The sequence below is a fragment of the Elephas maximus genome, chromosome 2 (assembly GCF_024166365.1).
Source record: "Elephas maximus indicus isolate mEleMax1 chromosome 2, mEleMax1 primary haplotype, whole genome shotgun sequence".
NCBI classification, from domain to species: Eukaryota; Metazoa; Chordata; class Mammalia; order Proboscidea; family Elephantidae; genus Elephas; species Elephas maximus.
In genome coordinates, this window is record NC_064820.1 from 159,978,173 (window position 1) to 160,001,949 (window position 23,777).

A 23,777-nucleotide genomic window follows, 5' to 3' on the forward strand; every position below is an offset into this window, starting at 1 on the left:
AAGACTTCCACTGGAGCTGGTGCCCTGAATTTAGACATTTAGCCCACTGGACTGTGAAAGAATAAATTTCTCTTTGTTAAAGCCATCCACTTGCGGTATTTCTGTTATACCAGCACTAGATGACTAAGACAGTGAAGAATATTGAATATACTATGAACTGCCAAAAGAATGAACAAATCTGTCTTAGAAGACGTGCAACCAGAATGCTCCTTAAAAGCAAGGATGAAAAAAAAAAAAAAAAGCAAGGATGATGAGCCTTTGTCTCATGCACTTTGAACATGTTATCAAGAGGGACCAGTCCCTGAAGAAGGACATCATGTTTGGTAAAGTAGAGGGTCAGCGAAACAGAGGAAAACCCTCAATAAGAGGATTGACACAGTGACTGCAACAATGGGCTCAAACATAGCAATAATTGTGAGGATGGCACAGGATGGGGCAGTGTTACATTCTGTTGTACATATGAGTTGGAACCAACTTGATGGCATCTAACAACAACAATATTGAAAGAAATAAGCCAGTACCCAGTAGGACAGATGACATAGGGATCTTAAGCATCTCACTGATTGATGTGTAGCCACTCACTCCTTCCATGGGGTCCAGCTCTGTAGGTAGGCAAAGTACTTTTTCTCCAAGGTCATGTGTGTTTCATTTGGCATGAATGAGAGATGTATTTTGAATTTTGATTTGAAAGAGGCAGACAAAATACACATCTGCAAAAGGTCTTGATGGTGAAAAATCCCTGAGCTGAAAGAGAAGAATTTGAACTTCCCCCACAACTTGGTTTCTCTAACAGGGGTCATGCCATACTTTTGCCTTTGGTATCACCAAATTAAAGTGCAAATATGTATGTGTATGCACTTACACAATGTTCCACTGCTATTCATAAAGTTTTCACTGGCTAATGCTTTTCAGAAGTAGACTGCCAGGTCCTTCTTCCTAGTCTGTCTCAGTCTGGAAGCTCAGCTGAAACGTGTCTTCATGGGTGACCCTGCTGGTATCTGAATACCGGTGGCATAGCTTCCAGCATCGCAGCAACTGACAAGCCCCCACAGTACGACAAACTGACAGACACATGGCCATTTTGAATCGGACAATCATATAGTCTACTATGCTGGGAATGATAGCTTGAAGAGGAATGGTGTTGCATTCATTGTCAAAAAGAACGTTTCAAGATCTATCCTGAAGTACGAAGCTGTCAGTGATAGGATAATATCCATACGCCTACAAGGAAGACCAGTTAATACGACTATTATTCAAATTTACACACCAACCACTACGGCCAAAGATGAAAAAATAGAAGATTTTTATCAGCTGCTGCGGTCTGAAATTGATCGAACATGCAATCAAGATACATTGATAATTACTGGCAATTGGAATGTGAAAGTTGGAAACAAAGAAGAAGGATCAGTAGTTGGAAAATATGGCCTTGGTGATAGAAAAAATGCCGGAGATTGAATGATAGAATTTTGGAAGACCAACGACTTCTTCATTGCAAATTCGTTCTTTCACCAACATAGACGGCGACTGTACACGTGGACCTCGCCAGATGGAACACACAGAAATCAAATTGACTACATCTGTGGAAAGAGATGATGGAAAAGCTCAATATCATCAGTCAGAACAAGGCCAGGGGCTAACTGTGCAACAGACCATCAATTGCTCATATGCAAGTTCAAGCTGAAACTGAAGAAGATCAGAGCAAGTCCATGAGAGCCAAAATATGACCTTGAGTATATCCCACCTGAATTTTGAGACCATCTGAAGGATAGATTTGACGCATTGAACACTAGTGACCGAAGACCAGATGAGTTGTGGAATGACATCAAGGACATCATCCACGAAGAAAGCAAGAGGTCACTGAAAAGACAGGAAAGAAAGAAAAGACCAAGGTGGATGTCAGAGGAGACTCTGAAACTTGCTCTTGAGCGTCAAACAGCTAAAGCAAAAGGAAGAATTGATGAAGTAAAAGAACTGAATAGAAGATTTCAAAGGGCCTCTCGAGAAGACAAAATAAAGTATTATAATGACATGTGCAAAGAGCTGGAGCTGGAAAACCAAAAGGGAAGAACACGCTCGACATTTATCAAGCTGAAAGAACTGAAGAAAAAATTCAAGCCTCGAGTTCCAATAGTGAAAGATTCCATGGGGAAAATATTGATGCAGGAAGCATCAAAAGAGGATGGAATACACAGAGTCATTATACCAAAAAGAATTAGTCGATATTCAACCATTTCAAGAGGTGGCATATGATCAGGAACCAATGGTACTGAAGGAAGAAGTCCAAGCTGCTCTGAAGGCATTGGAGAAAAACAAGGCTCCAGGAATTGATGGAATATCAATTGAGATGTTTCAACAAACAGATGCAGCACTGGAGGTGCTCTCTCGTCTATGCCAAGAAATATGGAAGACAGCTTCCTGGCCAACTGACTGAAAGAGATCCATATTTATGCCTATTCCCAAGAAAGTGATCCAACCGAATGTGGAAATTATAGAACAATAACATTAATATCACACGTAAGCAAAATTCTGCTGAAGATCATTCAAAAATGGCTGCAGCAGTATATCGACAGGGAACTGCCAGAAATTCAGGCCAGTTTCAGAAGAGGATGTGGAACCAGCGATATCGTTGCTGATGTCAGATGGATGCTGGCTGAAAGCAGAGAATACCAGAAGGATGTTTACCTGTGTTTTATTGATTATGCAAAGGCATTTGACTGTGTGGATCATAACAAACTATGGATAACACTGCAAAGAATGGGAATTCCAGAACACTTAATTGTGCTCATGAGGAACCTTTACATAGATCAAGAGGCAGTTGTTCGGACCGAACAAGGGGATACTGATTGATAAAAGTCAGGAAAGGTGTGCATCAGGGTTGTATTCTTTCACCATACCTATTTAATCTGTATGCTGAACAAATAATCCGAGAAGCTGGAGTATATGAAGAAGAACGGGGCATCAGGATTGGAGGAAGACTCATTAACAACCTGCGTTATGCAGATGACACAACCTTGCTTGCTGAAAGTGAAGAGGACTTGAAGCACTTACTAATGAAGTTCAAAGACCACAGCCTTCAGTATGGATTACACCTCAACATAAAGAAAACAAAAATCCTCACAACTGGACCAGTGAGCAACATCATGATAAATGGAGAAAAGATTGAAGTTGTCAAGGATTTCATTTTACTTGGATCCACAATCAACAGCCATGGAAGCAGCAGTCAAGAAATCAAAAGATGCATTGCATTGGGTAAATCTGCTGCAAAGGACTTCTTTAAAGTGTTGAAGAGCAAAGATGTCACCTTGAAGACTAAGGTGCGCCTGACCCAAGCCATGGTATTTTCAATCGCATCATATGCATGTGAAAGCTGGACAATGAATAAGGAAGACAGAAGAAGAATTGATGCCTTTGAATTGTGGTGTTGGCGAAGAGTATCAACCATACCATGAACTGCCAAAAGAACGAACAAATCTGTCTTGGAAGAAGTGCGGACAAAATGCTCCTTAGAGGCCAGGATGGCGAGACCGTGTCTTACATACTTTGGACATGTTGTCGGGAGGGATCAGTCCCTGGAGAAGGACATCATGCTTGGCAGAGTACAGGGTCAGCGGAAAAGAGGAAGGCCCTCAACGAGGTGGATCGACACAGTGGCTGCAACAATGAGCTCAAGCATAACAACGATTGTGAGGATGCCGCAGGACCAGGCAGTGTTTCATTCTGTTGTGCATAGGGTCGCTATGAGTCGGGACCGACTCGACGGCACCTAACAACAACAACAACATGCATTTACACAAACCTGCAAGTTTTAAAGCATGGAGGCTAATTAAGACCTAAGCCATTTGAAATCAAGGTATAACTTTTTGACAATAGAGGACAAGCTCAGCCACTTTCACTGTCCTTTTCAAAGTCATTTTCCCCAAGGATCTGCAATCACTAGCAGTCAGTTCATTCCTCTCCATGACAGCCTGTGATGCTGGTGCACCTTCACCTCACTTGCAGTTCTAAAGAGTACCACATACACATGCAAAAAAAAGTAGAAAAAATAATATTTAACAGCCTTCTACTCACTACTCAACTTCAACAATTGCTGACATTTTGCCAATTTGGTTTCATCTAATCTATCACCTTTACTTCTGAAATATTTTAAAGATACTTCTAGGGCTTTAGTCATTCACCTTAAAATACTCTTATCTTTAGAGTTGGAAGAGATGGAAAAAATCACCTTCTTGCTTTGCAGCTAAGGAAACTGAGGCCCAGAGAGGTTCAGTACCTCATCAAGGACAGAAGTCTGTGAATTGTGGACTAGCTCTCAAGGCCACCCCTCCAGCCGCCGGACTGGATTGCTTCCCCATTTTCAGAAAATTCCTGTTTGCCTGGGTCATGCTGTCACCAGTCATTCCTTCTTCTGCTCCAGAAACCTCCACATGGAGGTGAATGTGAGAAAAAGACTCTGGGAAGAAAGCTGGAGTACATGTAACCAGAGCATTTATTTATTTATTTATTTATTTTTATATGCTGGGGAGAGGTAGCTGTGGGAGTACCATTTGACTCATCTTTCCTCACTCTGCATGGTGGATTGGGCTCAGCTTCTCAAACCATATTGAAAGAGACTTATCTACTAGATGCCATCTCTACTGGAAAAATTCATTGTGGAAACTGGCATAATGGATGGGAGCAGAATAGCCTCCAAGGCCAGCCAAGTAAGATAGTGCCTCTCCTTGTCCTTCTAACTCCTACACGCAGGTGCCCTTTGCCCTCCTGGAGGAAGAGATGAGTACAGAAATGCTTTGGCTCCCTGAAGAATGTTCAGTGCTATCCCATTGAACATCTCCAGGACCTGACTCCCAGCCCATGTTGAAAGCAATTCCAAGCCATTTACTGAGAACCAACTTATATTAAGAGCTGTAGATATGGCTATGAACATGTCTGGGATTACATCCTATAATGGGGAAATAAGATCACCCCAAGACCATCTAGGAGAGCAGTTTGGAGGAAAAATGTATGTATATATATGCTAATGGTGACTTGCAAAGAGGCTGCCAATTGTGAACAGCTCTTTCTCTGCCAACTCAATGTAAACTGCTTCCCTCATCTTTTTCTTACAGGACCTGACTCAGTCATCTAGTGCTGTGTCTTAGTTATCTAGTGCTGCTGTAACAGAAATACCACAAGTGGATGGCTTTAACAAAGAGAAGTTTATTTTCTCACAGTGAAGTAGGCTAAAAGTCTGAATTCAGGGCGTCAGCTCCAAGGGAAGGCTTTCTGTCTCTGTCTGCCTTCTCATCAGTCCTCCCCCAGACTAGGAGCTTCTCTGCACAGGGACCCCAGGTCCAAAGGACATGCTCTGCTCCCGGTCCTGCTTTCTTGGTGTATGAAGCTCCCAACTCTCTGCTTGCTTCTCTTTCCTTTTATCTCTTCTAAGATAAAAAGTGGTGCAGACCATACCCCAGAGAAACACCCTTTACTTTGGACCAGGAATGTGACCTGGGTGAGGGTGTTGCAGTCCCACCCTAATCCTCTCTAACGTAAAATTACAATCACAAAATGGAGGGCAACCACACAATACTGTAAATCATGGCCCAGCCAAATCGATACACATTTTTGGGGGGACATATTTCAATCCATGACATGCTGCTGTAGCAGAAATACCAAAAATGGATGGATTTAACAAAGAGAAATTTATTCTCTCGCAGTCTAGTAGGCTAGAAGTCCAAATTCAGGACACCAGCACCAGGGACAGAATTTCTCTCTCTGTCAGCTCTGGAGGAAGGTCCTTGTCATCAATTTTCTCCAGGTCTAGGAGCTTCTCCTAGCAGGAACCTCAGATCCAAAAGATGCCCTCTGCTCCTGGTGCTACTTTCTTGGTGGTATGAGGTCCCCCTGTCTCTCTGCTGGCTTCTCTCTTTTATATCTCAAAGAGATTGGCTCAACACAAAAGGACAAATATTGTATGAGACCACTACTGTAAAAACTCATGAAAAGGTTTACATGCAAAAAGAAACAATCTTTGATGGCTACGAGAGAGGGGAGGGGTGGGGATGGAAAAACACTAAATAGATAATAGATAAGTGGTAACTTTGGTGAAGGATAAGGTGGTACACAATACTGGGGAAACCAGCACAACTTGTACAAGGCAAGGTCATGGAAGCTCCGTAGACACATCCAAACTCCCTGAGGGACTGAATTGCTGGGCTGAGGGCTGTGGGGACCATGGTCTCAGGGGACATCTAGTTCAATTGGCATAACATAGTTTATAAAAAAAATGTTCTCCATTCTACTTTGATGAGTAGTGTCTGGGGTCTTAAAAGCCTGTGAGTGGCCATCTAGGATACTTCACTTGTCTCACCCCTTAGGGAGCAGGGAAGAATGAAGAAAACTACAGAGACAAGGGAAAGATGAGTCTAAAGGACTAATGGACTACATCTACCATGGCCTCCACCAGACTGAGTCCAGTACAGCTAGATTGTGCCTTGCTACCAGCACTGACTACCCTGACAGGGATCACAATAGAGGGTCCCGGACAGAGCTGGAGAAAAATGTAGAACAAAATTCTAACCCAAAAAGAAAGACCAGACTTGCTGGCCTGACAGAGACTGGAGAAACCTTGAGAATATGGCCCCCGGATATCCTCTCAGCTCAGGAATGAATTCAATCCTGAGGTTCACCCTTCAGCCAAAGATAGGACAGGCCCATAAAAGAAAACTATATTAAAGGGGCACACCAGCCCTGGGGCAAAGACTATAAGGCAGGAGGGAACAGGACAGCTGGTAATAGGGAACCCAAGGTTGAGAAGGGAGAGTGTTGACTTGTTGTAGGGTTGTTAACCAATGTCATAAAACAATATGTATACTAAATGTTTAATGAGAAGCTAGTTTGTTCTATAAACCTTCATCTAAAGAATAATTAAAAAAAAAAAAAGAGAGAGATTGGCTGAAGACACAATTCAATCTTGTATTTTGAGTCCTGCAGCCAATCCCATCTCATCAACATCATAAAAAATAGAGATAGGATTTACAACACACAGTAAAATCACATCAGATGACAAAATGGTGGACAATCACACAACACTGGGAATGACGGCCCAGCCAAATTGATACTCATATAGAACTGAAGCCACTCCCAAAGTCCACCTTTCAGGCAAAGATTAGACAAGCCTATAAAACAAACAATAATATACATGTGGAACATGCTTCTTAGTTCAGACCAAATGGGCAACACTTGCCCAAAAGCAAAGATGAGAAGGCAGGAAGGGACAAGGAACCCAGACAAACGGGCACTGGGAACCAAGGTTATAAAGAGAAAGGGGGAGAGTGCTTCACATATTGCAGGGATTGCAACCAATGTCACAAAATAATCTGTGTATAAATTTTTGAATAAGAAAATTATTTGCACTATAAACTTCCACGTAAAACACAATAAAATTAAAAAAAGAAATTATAGATTTAGTTGCTTGTACTTTCAAAGCCACATTGAAAGAACAAGGATGAATCTCAAGATTTAATTCATTTGGAGATTAATTTTTTTTTCTTTGCTGTGTTTAAAAAAAGATATAGATTAAAATCAGCAACAGAAAAAGGCACACAGGGCAGAGCCCAGAGGAGACCAGGCACAATCTTCCAGTTGTCCTCTCCTGGTGGAGTCCTGAGAATAGTGCTTCTCTCTCCCAGCGGCCATGTGTGACAACACACAAGAAATATTGCCAACCAGGGACTCACTGAAGACTTGGTGTCCACGGTTTTTTATTGGGAGTTTGTCCTGTAGACATGGTTGACCACCCACATAACTGACCTTAATCCCAGCCCTTACAAAGGTCAAGCTGCTACTATATGGCCCAAGGCCCCAGCCACAAAACACCTTGTAAGCAATGACCGTCTGGCATGGCCTAAGGTCACCAGATAAAGACGTTTTTATTAGGATGTTCCAGGGGCTTATGAGTTCTCTCCCAAGAACAGGTCAAGAGCCAAAGCTTTCTTTGGAATGCGTTGGATTTTGACAATGCAGACTTTCTGTGTTGTCCTTTACAGCACAGGAAGTTATTAGCCCAATTTGCAGATGATCCAAATTGAGGATGAGGGAGACAAAATTATTTAGATTAAGTAACAAAAACCAGGAGGCAAACCAACATCCTACTTAACTCTAGCATCTGTGTTCTTAACTATTGCACCCTAGTTCCTCCCTCTAACAAGTAAAATTTTCTGCAGAAAAGGAAACACATGTTGAGCATCACGTAAGACAGGTCTCCAATTTGAATGCTCCAGATTTGAGGGTCTCCACTTGGGAAGATCATGGTATTATGGGCTTTCTGGTGGTCTCTTTTCCCTTAAGCCCACAAGCAGCAGATGGTATGAGATTTGTCAAGCCCAGCTGACCTGATCCAGTTGAGTGAGCACTGGGGGTCTCCCTCCTCACCACAGAAACATGCGCAAGGGCCAGTCAGCACTTTCTAATATACACTTCATCTCCCTTTACAAACCTGCTCCGAAAGGATTGTCAACATGAATGGGGGAGGCAGGGTGGCTCAGTTGGTTAAGAAGAAACTAGAAAGTTAGGATGCAACACAGTTAGCTGATCCCTTGCCTCAGCAGTAGAGTGAAATCACGGTGGAAGTCATATTTGCCTTACCCAGCATTCCCAAAGCAGGCTCTGCTAATTCTGCAAAATGGTTCAGATTCCAATACACAAATCACGTTTGCAGAATCAAACATCTGAGAAGTCACCCAGGAAAGAGGAGTTTCACTCAGTGTTGCCTGACCTTTTTTGGATTGTTGTCGTCAGTTGCCGTGGAGTCAGTTCGGACTCATGGTGACCCCCTGTGTGCAGCGTAGAGCTGCTCCGTAGGGTTCTCAAGGCTGTGACCTTTCGGAAGCCGATTGCCCAGCCTATCTTTTAAGGCACCTCCGAGTGAGTTTGGATTGCCAATCTTTCGACCAATGTTGTTGTTTCGATTCCAACTTATAGCTACCCCAATATGACAGTTGAATGACCCCGTTTGTACCACCCAGGGACTGACTGCTTATTTGAGTATGAAATCTTTTGGGGGGTGTGTAACACCAAATCATTAGAATTTGGGGTCATTTGGAAAATATGACCAAAATTGCGCTTTTTTATCTAGCTCATGCCAATAAATCTGCTCTTAAATCGTTATCACTCATATTTATTAACCCTGCACACATCCTTTTCCTGTGGGAATGACAATTCCTGGGTGATTCTTATTAATTTACTAATTCTTCCCTCCATCAAGCATTTATTAAATATATCCTTAGATCCAGGAGGGGCACTGGTGGTGCAGTGGTTAAGTGCTTGGCTGCTAGCCAAAAGGTCAGCAGTTCGAACCCAGCAGCCTCTCCTCAGGAGAAAGATGTGGCAGTTTGCTTCCATAAAGATCGTTTTTGTTGTCAGGTGCCGTCAAGTCAATTCCAACTCATAGCGACCCTGTATGCACAACATAACAAAATACCACCCGGTCCTGCACCATTCTCACAATCATTGTTATGCTCGAACTCATTGTTGCAACCACTGTGTCGATCCATCTAGTTGAAGGTCTTCCTCCTTTGCACTGACCTCTACCTTACCAAGCATGGTATCCTTCTCCAGGGACTGTTCCCTTCTAACAACATGTCCAAATTATGTGAGACTTCTCGCCATCCTTGCTTCTAAGGAGCATTCTGGCTGTACTTCTTTCAAGGCAGATTTGTTTGTTCTTCTGGCACTCTACGGTATATTCAATATTTTTCAACAACAGCATAGCTCAAAGGCATCAATTCTTCTTCTGTCTTCCTTATTCATTACTCACATGCATACAAGGCAATTGAAAACACCATAGTTTGAGTCAGACGCATCTTGGTCCTTAAAGTGACATTTTTGCTTTTTAATACTTTAAAGAGGTCTTTCGCAGCAGATTTACCCAGTGTAATGGATCATTTGATTTCCTGTCTGCTGCTTCCATGGGCATTGATTATGGATTCAAGTAAAATGAAATCCATTACAACTTCAGTGTTTTCTTCATTTATAGTGATGTTGTTTATTGGTTCAGTTGTAAGGATTTTTGTTTTCTTTATGTTGAGGTGCAATCCATACTGAAGGCTGTGGTCTTTGATCTTCATCAGTAAGTGCTTCAAGTCCTCTTCACTTTCTGCAAGAAGGTTGTGTCAACTGCATATCACAGGTTATCAGTCTCCTTCCAGTCTTGATGCCGCATTCTTCTTCAGGTAGTCCAGCTTCTCAGATTATTTGCTCAGCATACAGATTGAATAAGTATAGTGAAAGGATACGACTCTGATGCAGTGCTTTTTTTTATTATTATTGTACTTTAGATGAAGATTTACAGAACAAACTAGCTTCTCATTAAACAGTTGGTACACATATTGTTTATGACATTGGTTAACAACCCCACGACATGTCAACACTTCTCAACGCTAGGTTCCCTATTACCAGCTTTCCTGTCCTCTTCTGCCTTCTAGTCCTTGCCCCTGGGCTGGTGTGCCCCTTTAGTCTCATTTTGTTTTATGGGCCTGTCTAATCTTTGGATGAAGGGTGAACCTCAGGAGTGACTTCACTGAGCTAAAAGGGTGTCCGGGAGCCATACTCTCGACGTCTCTCTCAGGCCAATAAGTCTGGTCTGTTTTTGTAAGTTAGAATTTTGTTCTACATTTTTCTCCAGCTCTGTCCAGGACCCTCTATTGTGATCCCTGTCAGAGCAGTCAATGGTGGTAGCTGAGCACCATCTAGTTGTACTGGACTCAGTCTGGTGGAGGCTGTGGTAGGTGTAGTCCATTAGTCCTTTGGACTAATATTTCCGTTGTCTCTTTAGTTTTCTTCATTCCCCTTGCCCTCAAAGGATTGAGACCAGTGGAGTATCTTAGATGGCCGCTCACAGGCTTTTAAGACCCCAGATGCTACTCACCAAAGTAGAATGTGGAACATTTTGTTTATAAATTAAGTTATGCCAATTGAGCTAGATGTTCCCTGAGACCATGGTCCCCGCAGCCCTCAGCCCAGTAATTCAGTCCCTGAGGGAGTTTGAATGTGTCTGTGGAGCTTCTATGACCTTGCCTTGTACAAGTTGTGACACACACCTTCTTAACTTTAAACCATGTGGTATTCCCTTGTTCTGTTAGAATGACTGCCTCTTGGTTTAAGTACAAGTAATTACCTCATGAGCACAATTAAGTATTCTGGAATTCCCATTCTTCGAAATGTTATCCATAATTTGTTATGATCCACACAGTTGAATGCCTTTGCATATTCAATAAAACACAGGTAAACATCTTTCTGGTATTCTCTGCTTTCTACCAGGATCCATCTGACATCAGCAATGATATCCCTGGTTCCACGTCCTCTTCTGAATCTAGCTTGAATTTCTGGCAGTTCCGTGTTGATGTACTGCTGCAACCACTTTTGAATGATCTCCAGCAAAATTTTACTTACATGTGATATTAATGATATTGTCCGATAATTTCCACATTCTGTTGGATAACCTTCCTTTGGAATGTGTACAAATATTGATCTCTTCCAGTCAGTTGGCCAGGTAGCTGTGTTCATGGGTAAAGGATACAACCTTGACACATACCAATTCGTGTTTGACAAATTCCAGTTCTCCTAGAGCCATACTTAATAGATGTTTGCAGCTATTTCTTCTCATTTTGAGTTGTGCCACTTCAGCAAATGAAGGTCCCGAAAGCTTGACTCCATCTACGTCATTAAAGATTACAGTCTTGGAGAGAAGGAGAGTGCTGTCACGTTGTAAGGAGAGCAAATAGAGTCACTTAACAATGTGTATATAAGTTCTTGTATGAGAAACTGACTTGAATTGTAAACTTTCACTTAAAGCGCAATTAAAAAAAAAATTACAGCCTTGGAAACCTTATATGGCAGTTCTACTCTCTTCTATAGGGTTGCTACAAGTATGAGTCAGAATCAACTCAAAGGCAATGGGTTTGGCTTTTTGTTTTTTAGGTCCAGGGCTTAGAGATAAAGATACAGAGGTGCTTCAGGCACAAATCCTTCAGCAGACAATTGATAGCCTGGTAAATTGATAACTTGAGCCAAAGGCTAGGACATTTCATTCTTGGCACCATCCTCCAGTGGTGGGCGGTCTCATAACCAGCTCGGAGGTAAGCAGTTAGCTCAGCATGTTGATTTTGGCCCTACCTGAAGCCAGGAGTAGAGAGCACCAGGCCAACCTTTTCTAAACAAATGGAAAGCGTCATTGGTGAATGGCAAAGAGCTCATTACACAATAGCAGGTTGAGTTCTCACTCCAGCTCAGCTTTTCCCCTTGTACATGTTGCTGTGGTGATTCTTCTTCACTGGATTCCGTTTCCCTAGCCCTCTTATCAATCCACATCCTTTCTTCATTACTTTCAAATTGGAAATAAGCTCAGGGCTCTTTGGCATCTGGACCTCCTGCTGTTTCTGGCATCTACTATTTGGGTGTTTCATTGTTTCAGGGTTTTATTGTTCTGGGTTCCTGTAAGTATTAGCCAGGACTTGTTGAGTTTCAAGTGTCAGAAAATAACTCCAAGAAGTTTAAGTAATAAACAATAAATTGGGTATATTATCTGATTTCACTTGATATCCTTCAGGCACAGCTGGATCTAGGCGTTCAAATTTCATCAGGGCTTTTATTTATTTACCTATCTATCACACTATATCTGTAGCTCTGGTACTCTCTGTGGTTTTATTCAGGAATGTGTGTCTACTGGCTGGGAAATATCACCACTGGCATTCTGAGGCCTATAACCTTAAGGCTCATGATGTAAAAGTAAAAAGATTCTTCACATCTAAATCTCAGGGAAAATTCTAATTGGCCCTGATTGTGTCACATGCCTACCCCTGTACCAATCACTATGCCAGAGGGATATGCAACTCTAACTGGCCAGTCTGGGCCACATACCCCTGAGTGTGTGGTGTGACCAGAGTGAACGACATACCCATCAGAAGATGGAGAGTGATACAGGTGGTTCCTTAGAGAATAGGATGGTTGGCAAATCAGCAGTATAATTTTACCATGAATATCTTCGTACGCTGCCCTTGTTTCCTTGTGTCTCGGTTCTATGGATTATCTCCCCATCAGAAGCATAACCCTCATTATTTCCAGACCCTACCAAGGGGACTCATGTTTCACTGAATAGACAAATTACAGGAGCGCAAAGTCAGAAGCCTTTTGAATATCAGAAAAGGTAAGCCTTTTACACATACACAAGCTTCTACTTGGATTATGTGACTGTCTGAAAAACACAGGAAATAAGAGTTTGGTAATGCCCTGGCTGTGGGACCCCTGCATGCCCTTTATCCCCCGTGCTCCCTCCCACTACACCTTTGGAGACAGAAAACAATTACGGGCGATAAACGCTATTACCACCAATACAGCCGAACAGCCGACGATAGCTGACGTGAATTCGGAATCGTTTTCCCTAGAGAGAACAGTTTGAGGACTGGATAGAATCAACCAGCTGAGTCTCTTCAGGTGCTTAACATTTATGAGAGGGCTCTGGAGTTCAATAATTCATGCTAATACAGCCATCAGCAAGCAAATTGCCTTCACACTCTTTTCAGATGTTGATTACAAAACTGAGCTCCAGATGAGTTTTGTGATGGAAAAACATCTTGGAGGACAGCAGCGGGATGGGAGACAGTGCAGGGTGGTAGAAGCACTGGGGCTCTGAGGTCAAAGGAGCCCAGGTCAAATCTGCACCCACCCCTACCTTGGCCATGCGACCTTGGCCTGGTAGCGTTTAACATCTCAGAACGTCTGCTTCCTCATCAATAAAATGAAATAATGTCACCTACTTCGTAGGGCTTTGAGATCATATGAATGAGCTGATACATGGAAAATGCAGTAGTGCAGTAATGTGAGAAAAGTTTCTGTGGCCTGGCAGAAGGACAATTAATGTTCATTTCCCTCCCTTTCAGTTGTGACAGTCTCTCTGTGTCTCTCACTCTCTGTGTCCCTCTCTCTCTCCAACATGGAAACCAGTGTTTCCTATAAGTGTGAATGTAGAACTCGAAATACCGGAAAACGGATTATCCAAAGTGAAGAGAAAGACGGTGTTCATGTTAAAAGTAGAATTCACGATTCACTTCCGCAATACTTCCCTGTACTGAGGGGAGTTGGTGAAAAAATGAAGATGGCCAGTCAGGCAATTAGTACTATCTCAGAGTTTCAAATTTAGTCATCTTCAAAGGAATCTTAGCATTTTATGCAATTTCAGTTTAATATACTTGCTCAGTAACCATTTTAAAAAAAGTAAGCAAGTTGCACTGGAATATCTTCTAGAAAGACAAGGAAGAAAACATCTTAGCCATTTACAAAACTCCTATTAAAACAACATTCTTCCCAGTTGAGTTAGAACAAGGTACAGCTCAGACAAAAAAAAAACAAAACCCATGGCTGTCAAGTTGATTCCAACTCATAGGGACCCAGTAGGATTTCTAAGGAGCAGCTGGTGGATTTGAACGACTGACCTTTTGGTTAGCAGCTGAGCTCTTAACCACTATGCCACCATAGCACAGACCATTACTGGGCTCCATAGCACAGACCAGCAGCATCGAACTTGAATGGTAGGGGACCTTGAGAAAAAAACAACTACTTGAATCCCACTCTAAGAGATTCTGAACAAATAGGTCAGGAATGAGGTCCAGGAATCTGCATTTTTTAACATCTCCCAGGATTCTGATACAGGTAAACCACAGACTTCATTTGAGAAAACATTGAAGCATTGGTTAAGAGCCTGAGCTTGGAAACAGGCAGACCAGAGTTCAAATTCTAAATCTACCACTTTTTAGCTTCATGAACTTGGTTGGCTTTTTAACCTCTCTGAGCCCCAATTTTCTAATCTGAAAAATAGAATTAGAAATAATACATATTTCAAAGGTTATTGTAAGAATTAAAAAATAAGTACTTAGGAAGAGGCATTCAATAAATATTAGTTATTGGTGTTAAGAAGGAGCCCGGGTAGTGAGTGGTTAAGCACTCAGCTAACCAAAAGGTCGACTATTCGAACCCACCAGCCAGTCTATGGGAGAAAGATGTGGCAGTCTGATTCCATAAAGATTTACAACCTTGGAAACCCTATGGGGCAGTTCCACTCTGTCCTATAGGGTGTCTATGAGTCGGAATCTGCTTGAAGGCGATGGGTTTGGTTCTGGTATTGATATTATCATTACTATGCAAAGTCAAAGGTGCTTGGTTTCTTTTTCTTTTCATTCTTTCTTTTCTTTTCATAAATCCAAAATAACCATGCATTAGGCAAGATAGAAGTTTAACTTTCAAGCAGAAGTCTGGAAGCAAAGCAGTCCAGAACTAGTAGGGCAGCTCTGCAATGCAGGATCCTTCCTTCTCTGTCTAGGTGTAACCCACTTCCTTATCTGTCCAAGATGACAGCTAGAGCTCCAACAGTCATGTCTGCATTCCACATGGCAGGATGGAGGAAAGGAAAAAGGGAATCATTCTCTTTCAGTAAGGACATTTCCTATAAGTTGTTTGCATTCCATTGGCCAGAACTTACCTTCCAGGGAGATTGGAAAATATGACCAATATTCCAGGTGGTCATATACCTAGAAAAACGGGGTCTACATTGCAATGGAAACTTGAGAAGGAATATGGAGGGACAACAATTATTCTCTGATTTACCCAAACCTAGAAGTCTAGTAGATTTGGTTCATCCCTTGGTCATTCTTTGCCCTGATCCCTGCTTCTACCTGCTTAATTCTCTGGTAAGGAATATCTTCCCTAAATAGGTAATTGCATGGTTTGCTGATCCTACTCAGCTTGGCTTGTTTTCTTCCTAAAGAAAATACCTTTCATTCCTCATTCTCCAGCTTCATTCATTTTCACTTTATTGTCCAATTTTAATAAGTAATATAATTATTTCATGCTAGAAAAGTTAGAAAACACAACTAAGCACTTAAGAAAACAAATTTTTTTAATATTCAAAATCTCACCACTCAGAAATAACCACTCTTGAAACATTGGTATATAGTCATCTGGCAGTTTCCCCAGGTAAAAATATACATACGCATTTATAATGAAAGCATAGTCTACATAACAGTTTTTAACATCTTCTCTTACACTTAACAGTATATTGTCAGTAACTGTCAATGTTATTAAATATAAACCAACATCATCAATTTTAATGATGGCTGGCTTTTCCACTGTATGGGTGTATCATAATGTATTCAACCAATTCGCCGTGTATAGTCACAGCACTGTGATAAACCTCTTAGTACACATGTCTTTGCTCACTTGCCCATGAGTTTCCTGAGGATAAACTATGTTCCTGTGGTTTTCTAGTTCCCTAGGCTCCCCTTACTGTATTCAGGGAGCAGCAGAAAAACACCGCTCCACCATCCCATCAGCAAAGTGATGGTCAGATCTTGTCTCTACCCCTAAGCTGCTTGAAATCCCTTTTTAAATGAACATTGCAGATTTGGAAGGACCTCAGAGAGCTGAATTAACGCCTCCCTGCACCCCGTTATAAATAGCAAGACTGCTACCATGGGCGGGGTCTATTTCACACCATCGCTAAGAAAAAACACAAAACAAAATACTATCCCAGGTGACACTGAAGGGCTTTCTAGTAAGCCTAAATTGTTTGAACTTTCAGTTTGCCAAACTAACTCTGAGCAAGATCAGAGTGAGGCCATTTCTGCGTGGAGAAAACCAATCTCAAATAGAAAAAAAAAAAAAAGAATTTGATGTAATTATTTAGACAGACAACTGATTTGACAAATGAGGATTCTTTTGCAGATTTTTTTTAAATCGATGATTGATTTCTGACTAATTGTTTCTTTGTCTCATTTGAGCTTCCTAATGATGCAATCATTCATGATGTTTACACTTTCTAGAGAAGGTTGAAGAGAAATTATACTACATCACTCTCATATAACACTTCTATTTTCAGATGGTTTTCATCTCAGTTTTCTTCCCAGCAATACTGAGGAGTAGATAGAACTGCTGTCATTGTTAGATGCTGTCAAGTCCATTCCAACTCATATAGACCCTATAGGACAGAGTAGAACTGCCTTATAGGGTTTCCTTGGCTGTAATGTTTACGGGAGCATATTGCCAGATCTTTGCTCCCTCGGAGTCACTGGTGGGTTTGAACCAACTCCTTTTGATTAGCAGCCAAGTGCTTAACTATTGTGCCACCAGTGGTCCCCCATTATGGACAAAGATCCACCACCCGTCTGTCAATTTGTCATACTGGGGTGGCTTGTGTCTTGCTATGATGCTGGAAGCTATCCACCAGTATTTCAAATACTATCAGGGTCACCCATGGAGGACAGGTTTCAGCAGAGCATCCAGTCTAAGACAGACTAGGAAGAAAGGCGTGACTATCCGCTTCCGAAAATTAGCCAAGGAAAATTCTGTGGATTGTAACAGAATGTTGTCCAAGATAGTGCTGGAAGATGAGCTCGCTAGGCTGGAAGGCACTCAAAATACACAGTGGCCACAACAATGGACTTGAGCATAACAACGATTGTGAAGATGGCACAGAATCGAACAATGTTTCATTCTGTTGTACATAGGGTCTCCAGGAGTCAGAGCCAACTCGACAGCAACTAACAACATCAGTTGGTGAGGACAATAAGAGCAGTCCTTCATTGAGCACATATACTCTGTGTCAGGCAATATGTGAAATACATTTTGAATATTATCTATTCCTCACAACAACTCTAGTAGGCACTGCTATTATTACCCCATTTTATAAATGAAGGAATTACAGCTTTGGAAAGATTAAATAACTTAGCCATAGTCGCACAGTTAAAGGAGGTAGAGCCAGAATTCCAAATCAGGATTCAGATATAGAAAACATCACTGGCTTACTCGAGTTCACGTAGTGGTGGATCCAGGTCCAAAGCCTGCTCCCAGCATGGTGATTAAGAACAAGAACTCTAGAATCAGGTAGCATGAGTTTAGACCCCATATCTGCCATTTTCCAGCTGTGTCACTTTAGGCAAGTCACTGTGCCTCAGTTACCCTGTCTGATAATGAGGGTAATGAGAATGTCTGTTTCGAAGGACTACATAGACTAAACAAGATCATCCACATACAACACTTAGCACATCAACAGTGCTCAGTAATTAGTTATTAATATTATACACGCTGCCCCACCAGCCTCTAAGTTAAGTACATATTTTATTGGTCTGTGCCACTACAGGTACCTCGAGCAAAGGCCTTGTGCAACTACCGAGGGCAGAATCCCGGTGACCTGAGGTTTAATAAGGGAGATGTCATCCTTCTCCGGAGACAGCTTGATGAGAACTGGTACCAGGGGGAGATCAATGGAGTCAGTGGGATCTTCCCAGCGAGCTCTGTGGAAATCATCAAGCAACTGCCCCAGCCACCCCCGCTCTGCCGCGCCCTCTACAACTTCGACCTACGAGACAGGGACAAGAGTGAGAACCAGGATTGTCTGACCTTCCTCAAGGTAAGATTCTGGGTGGCCACCAAAGTCACTGAGGGCCGTATAGAGACTGTGGTGGAACAGGACATTGTTTAGTATTTGCTGATTTTTTTAAATTTTATGTTTTATATATATATATATATTTATGAGTATATGGATATGTATGTGTTTATATAAGGTCTCTGGGTGGAGCAAACGGTTTGCACTCAACTACTAACCTAAAGGTTGGCAGTTAAAACCCACTGAGCAGCACTACAGAAGGAAGGCCTGGCAATGTGCTTCTGTAAAATATTACAGCCAAGAAAACACTATGGAGCAGTTCTACTCTGTAACATATGGGGTTACCATGAGCTGAAACTGACTCAATGCCAACAGGTTTGACTTTTTTGTATGTATGTATGTATGTGTATGCATGGATATGTATATATATATATATTTTATATATACACACATATATGCCTGTGTGTGTATAATTCAAACTACATGGAAGTGAAATTTCTAGGTAAATCGGATAAAAATAAGAGATAAGTGTTTGGTATAAATGCTTAAGCCTTCCCTTTGTGATTATAAACGTATCTATTCACACATTCACTCGTTCACTCTACAGCATTTTTAAGCATCTGTTATCGTCAGGCATTGGGATACAGCATGAGTGAGGAGACACAGTCCCTGCCACCATGGTGATAGAGTATTGGCCAAAACAGACATGCAAAGAGCAAATTGTAAACACAGCTTGATAATCAGCTGTATAAGACTGTACAGCCCTTTCCTCTTTATCATGCCTGCATCTAATAGATCTTCTTGCTGACCAAGTTATGGTCACTTAATTTCACTAATTCACGATATTCTATTTTATTGTAAACATAGTATTCAAAATATTCTAAACACACACAATAACATAATCATACCGTTGTACTTACATAACTTCTTACGGGATATATTTTTCAAGCACATTAATTGACCTAAGATTTTCTCTCTTTTTTAATACAATGTGCTTTTATGCATATCCAGTAGACCTGTGCCTTTTTTATCAGATGATTCTTCACCATTTGCAAGAAATGATGGTTCTACCAGAGTCTGGACCATTTTAGTTCTCTGGATTTAGAATTAATCATTCCTTAAGCATTCACATTTGCTCATAGAAAGTTAAGGTTATTTTTATTCCTGGGTACTGATGATGAGTAGATTGAATATAAGTACAAGAAGTAGCACTGCTCAGGAAAAGGTCTTTTGTTTTGTAAAATATTTTTATTCCACCACCACCAGAAAGGAGATTTCCTTCAGATTCCTTCAAACCAGATAACCTCACTGTCCCCCAGATTTTGAAATAATGATCTTCATTATTGTCTTGGCATCTCAGAGCAAGACTCTAGGGGAGGTCATTCTGTAGCTTGAACTGCAAAGTGTATACTTATACTACTGTAGAGGAAGGTCAGTTTAATTCCACAACCATTTATTGAGTATTTACTCCGTGCCGGGCCTTAGACACTGGGCTCTGGGGACGCAGCTGGAGGAAGACATAGGCAGGAAACATTACCTGCTTCTCTATCCCTCTCTGGAAATTTTGCACACTAGGGCAGTTACTCCACATGCTCACTCATCCACTCAGCCAATCTTTGTGCCAAGCTGGTCACTGGGCATAAAGTGATTAGTCATTGTCCCTACCTTCATGTAGCCAGGAGTCTGGTGGGAGAAACAGACTCGTAAATGGGAAGTTCTGACCCAGGGGTCAGAATAGAAGATCTGGAGGGCTATGGAAGGCTGAGACTTCACTTGAAAATTTCACAGTCTTCCTAAACTCAGCATGTCCAAATTACATTCAAGATCTTTCCTCCCAAAGCTGCTCCTTTCCTATCTCAGTAAATTATACAGTTCATTCACGCATGCATGCATTCAAGAAATATTTATTGGGTAACTGCTAAGAGAGAACCACGGTGTTAGATGCTGGGGATACAGAGATGAACAAAACAGAGCCAGGCCCTGCACACATGCAGTTGTGGTCTGGTGGGGTAGACAGGCATTAAAGAAGTAATACCAACAAAAAAAAAAAAAAAAAAAACTCAGTGCCGTCGAGTTGACTCCGACTCATAGCAACCCTATAGGACAGAGTAGAACTGCCCCATAGCATTTATAGCATATATTTTTAATTAATTTTATTTATTCTGTTGTTGAGAATATACACAGCAAAACATACACCAATTCAACAGTTAGAAGTAATTGCATATAAATGTATGATTAGAAATTGTCATAAGGACAGAGAAAGCTATGGAAAACTATAATGCATTAATGAATTTACATTTGGGTCGATCTAAGTTACCGAGGGGAATGGCTCAGAAGGGCAGGGAGACCTCTCTGAGGAAGTGACATGTATACCAAGGCTCAGTGGATATGAAAAACTGTGTCCTGCATGATTTCATTTGTATGGAGTACAAGAATTGGCAAAATGAGGTAGGGTGGGGCCAAGATAGCAGAGTAGTCATACGCTTCCTGTTGTCCCTTTTACAGTAAAGATCAAAAAAAAAAAAAAACAAGTGAATCAATCATATATAACAATCTAGGAGTCCTGACCATCAAAGACAAAGTTGAGGAGTTGGACTGAGGGGCAGGGGGTGGAGAGACAGTTCATAAGCAGTGAGAATTTGCCAGACCTGGCCTGGCTGGCACCCAGCAGGCTGGATCAGCCAGTGCACAGGTTGAGGCAATCAGTAGCACTCAGGATTCATTTTCCACACCAGGAGAAACTGAGTGGCAGAGAGTCTGCACAAGCCTCCAGAACCAGGGAGAAGCGATGCTGAATCTGCGAAAGTTAAGTGTAATCGTCTAAACTACTGCGCAGGATCAAAAAAACCCTCCCCCCTCTGGGAAGTACCTCTCTGCCATTCACCAGCACCCTCCCCACTCTACTCTAGTCCTGGGCCAGCTTCAGCAATTGCCGCACCTCCTGGGCTGGAAGTGGGACCCCTTGCATGTCCCGAGCTATTCTCTCAACTTTGGCGATGAAACAAATTAACAAACAGGAAAAAATCTGCCTGCTTTCCTAAACTGGGAACTGAGGGCAGGCACAGTCCCATTGCCTAGGCACAGGTATTAGTGGTCCATGGACTCTGAATGCCTGCCTAGAACTGTGTGGGCCCATTTCAACAGCATAGGCCCTCACTGGCATAGTACATCAGGGTATATACCTGAAGCCTATTTTCAACTGCAACAGCTATGGCGGAGTGGCAGATACATGGAGTTTGACAGCACCCTGCCCATTAAGCAGGGTCCTCACCTACCCACATCAAGAGAATGAGGATTGGTTAGCTCCACCCACTCCACCTAGCCACACATGACAGGGGTCTGAGAATAAGTGGTGCCTCCCAGCCACAGCACTCACTGCCCAAAGTTCAGCTGGAAAACCCACCCACCTGTGCACTCTAGGTATCAGGGACATGCCTTCCACCTAGGCATTCAGGGGCAGCTGTCAACGCCCTACGTTGCTCAGCACATAACCTCCCACTGCAGCCAGATACCTGTGCCTACTCCAATCACCCCTATGTAGCCCTGCCCATCTAGGAGTGTAGATAGAGCCTGCACCACACACTCAGTGAACGATGACCTGGACACCTGAGCTGAATCCACACAAGAAAAGTAAATGGACTCCTGGGCTCACATACCTAGTAACAGCTGTAACCACCTGGTGACAGGATGTTAGAGCTTCAAAGACACCAATAATCAAAGTAGCTCACATGACCAGCCTATTTGGGCATATCAAAACAAAACAAGAAGCTAGGACACAGTAATAAAACATAAAATAAATCAATGTGATAACTTATTGATGGCTCAGAGACCACAGTCAATATCAAATCACATAAAGAGGTAGACCATGATGGCTTCAGCAAATGACCAAAACAAATAACCAAGAAACATCTCAGAGGGAGAGAAGGTCTTGGAATTAACAGAGGTAGAATTCAAAAGATTAATATACAGAGCTCTTCAAGAGATCAGGAAGGAGATCAGGCAAAATGCAGAACAAGCCAAAGAACACACAGACAAAGCAACAGAGGAACTTAAGAAGGTTATACAAGAGCATAATGACAAATTTAACAGGCTGCAAGAATACATGGAGAGACAGCAAATAGAAATCCAAAAGATTAACAATAAAATTTCAGAATTATAGAACTCAATAGAAAGTCATAGGAGCAGAATTGAGGCAATGGAAGTCAGAATTAGTAAGACTGAAGATAAAGCACTTAACACCAATTTATTTTAAGAAAAATCAGATAAAAGAATTTTTCTTTAATGGAGAAACCCTAAGAATTATGTGGGACTCTGTCAAGAGGAATAACCAACCTACAAGTGGCTGGAGTACCAGAACGGGGGGGGGGGGGGGGGGGCGGATAATAGAAAATACAGAGAATTGTTGAAGACTTATTGGCAGAAAACATCCCTGATACCATGAAAGATGAGAAGATATCTATCCAAGAAACTCACCAAACCCCACACAGGGTAGATCCCAAAAGAAAGTCACCAAGACATATTATAATCAAACTTGCCAAAACCAAAGATATAGAGGGAATTTTAAAAGCAACTAGGGATAAAGGAAAAGTCATCTGCAAAGGGGAGTCAATAAGGCTAAACTCTGACTACTCAGCGGAAACCATGCAAGCAAGAAGGCAATGGGATAACATAAGTAAAACCTTGAAGAAAACAAATTGCCAGCCAAGAATTATATATCCAGCAAAACTGTCTCTCAAATATGATGGTGAAATTAGGGCATTTCCAGATAAACAGAAGTTAAAGGAATTTGTAAAAACCAAACCAAAATTAGAAGAAATTAAAGGGAGTCTTCTGGTTAGAGAATCAATAGCATCAGATAACAACCCAAGACTAGAACACAGTACAGAATAACCAGACATCAACCCAGATAGGGAAGTTGCAAAAATAAATCAGAGCTAAGACACTGAGAATAGTGAAACAGAGATGCCAATATGTAAAACAGGACAACATTAAAACAAAAAAGAGGGACTAAATAGTGTAGTCATAGAACTTTCATATGGAGAGGAAGTCAAGATGATATCAAGAAATAAAAGATTGGTTTAAACTTACAAAAATAGAGGTAAATATTAATGTAATTACAAAGGAAACTAACAATCCTACACATCAAACTAAAAAAGAAGAAAAACATAAAGATTCAGCAAATACAAAATCAACAATGATGAAAATTCATAAGGAAAAACAACTCAGCACAGAAAATTAAGTAGAACAAAGAAACTGTCAACAGCACCAAAAAAAAAAAATCCAAATGACAGCATTAAACTCATGCCTATCAATAATTATGCTGAATGTAAATGGACTAAATACACCAAAAAAGAGACAGAGATCTGTC

At 41.6% G+C, this 23,777-nt stretch overlaps 1 protein-coding gene across 2 annotated transcripts in view; it reads left to right on the top strand.

Moving 5' to 3' along the window:
- SH3RF2 (SH3 domain containing ring finger 2) overlaps positions 1-23,777 on the top strand; it is a 158,753-nt gene that overhangs the window by 49,591 nt on the left and 85,385 nt on the right. For both annotated transcript variants that reach the window (XM_049873984.1, XM_049873983.1), the window contains exon 3: positions 18,164-18,433. In XM_049873984.1, coding sequence (XP_049729941.1) covers positions 18,164-18,433 — 270 coding nt within the window. The remainder of the gene's footprint in view (positions 1-18,163; positions 18,434-23,777) is intronic.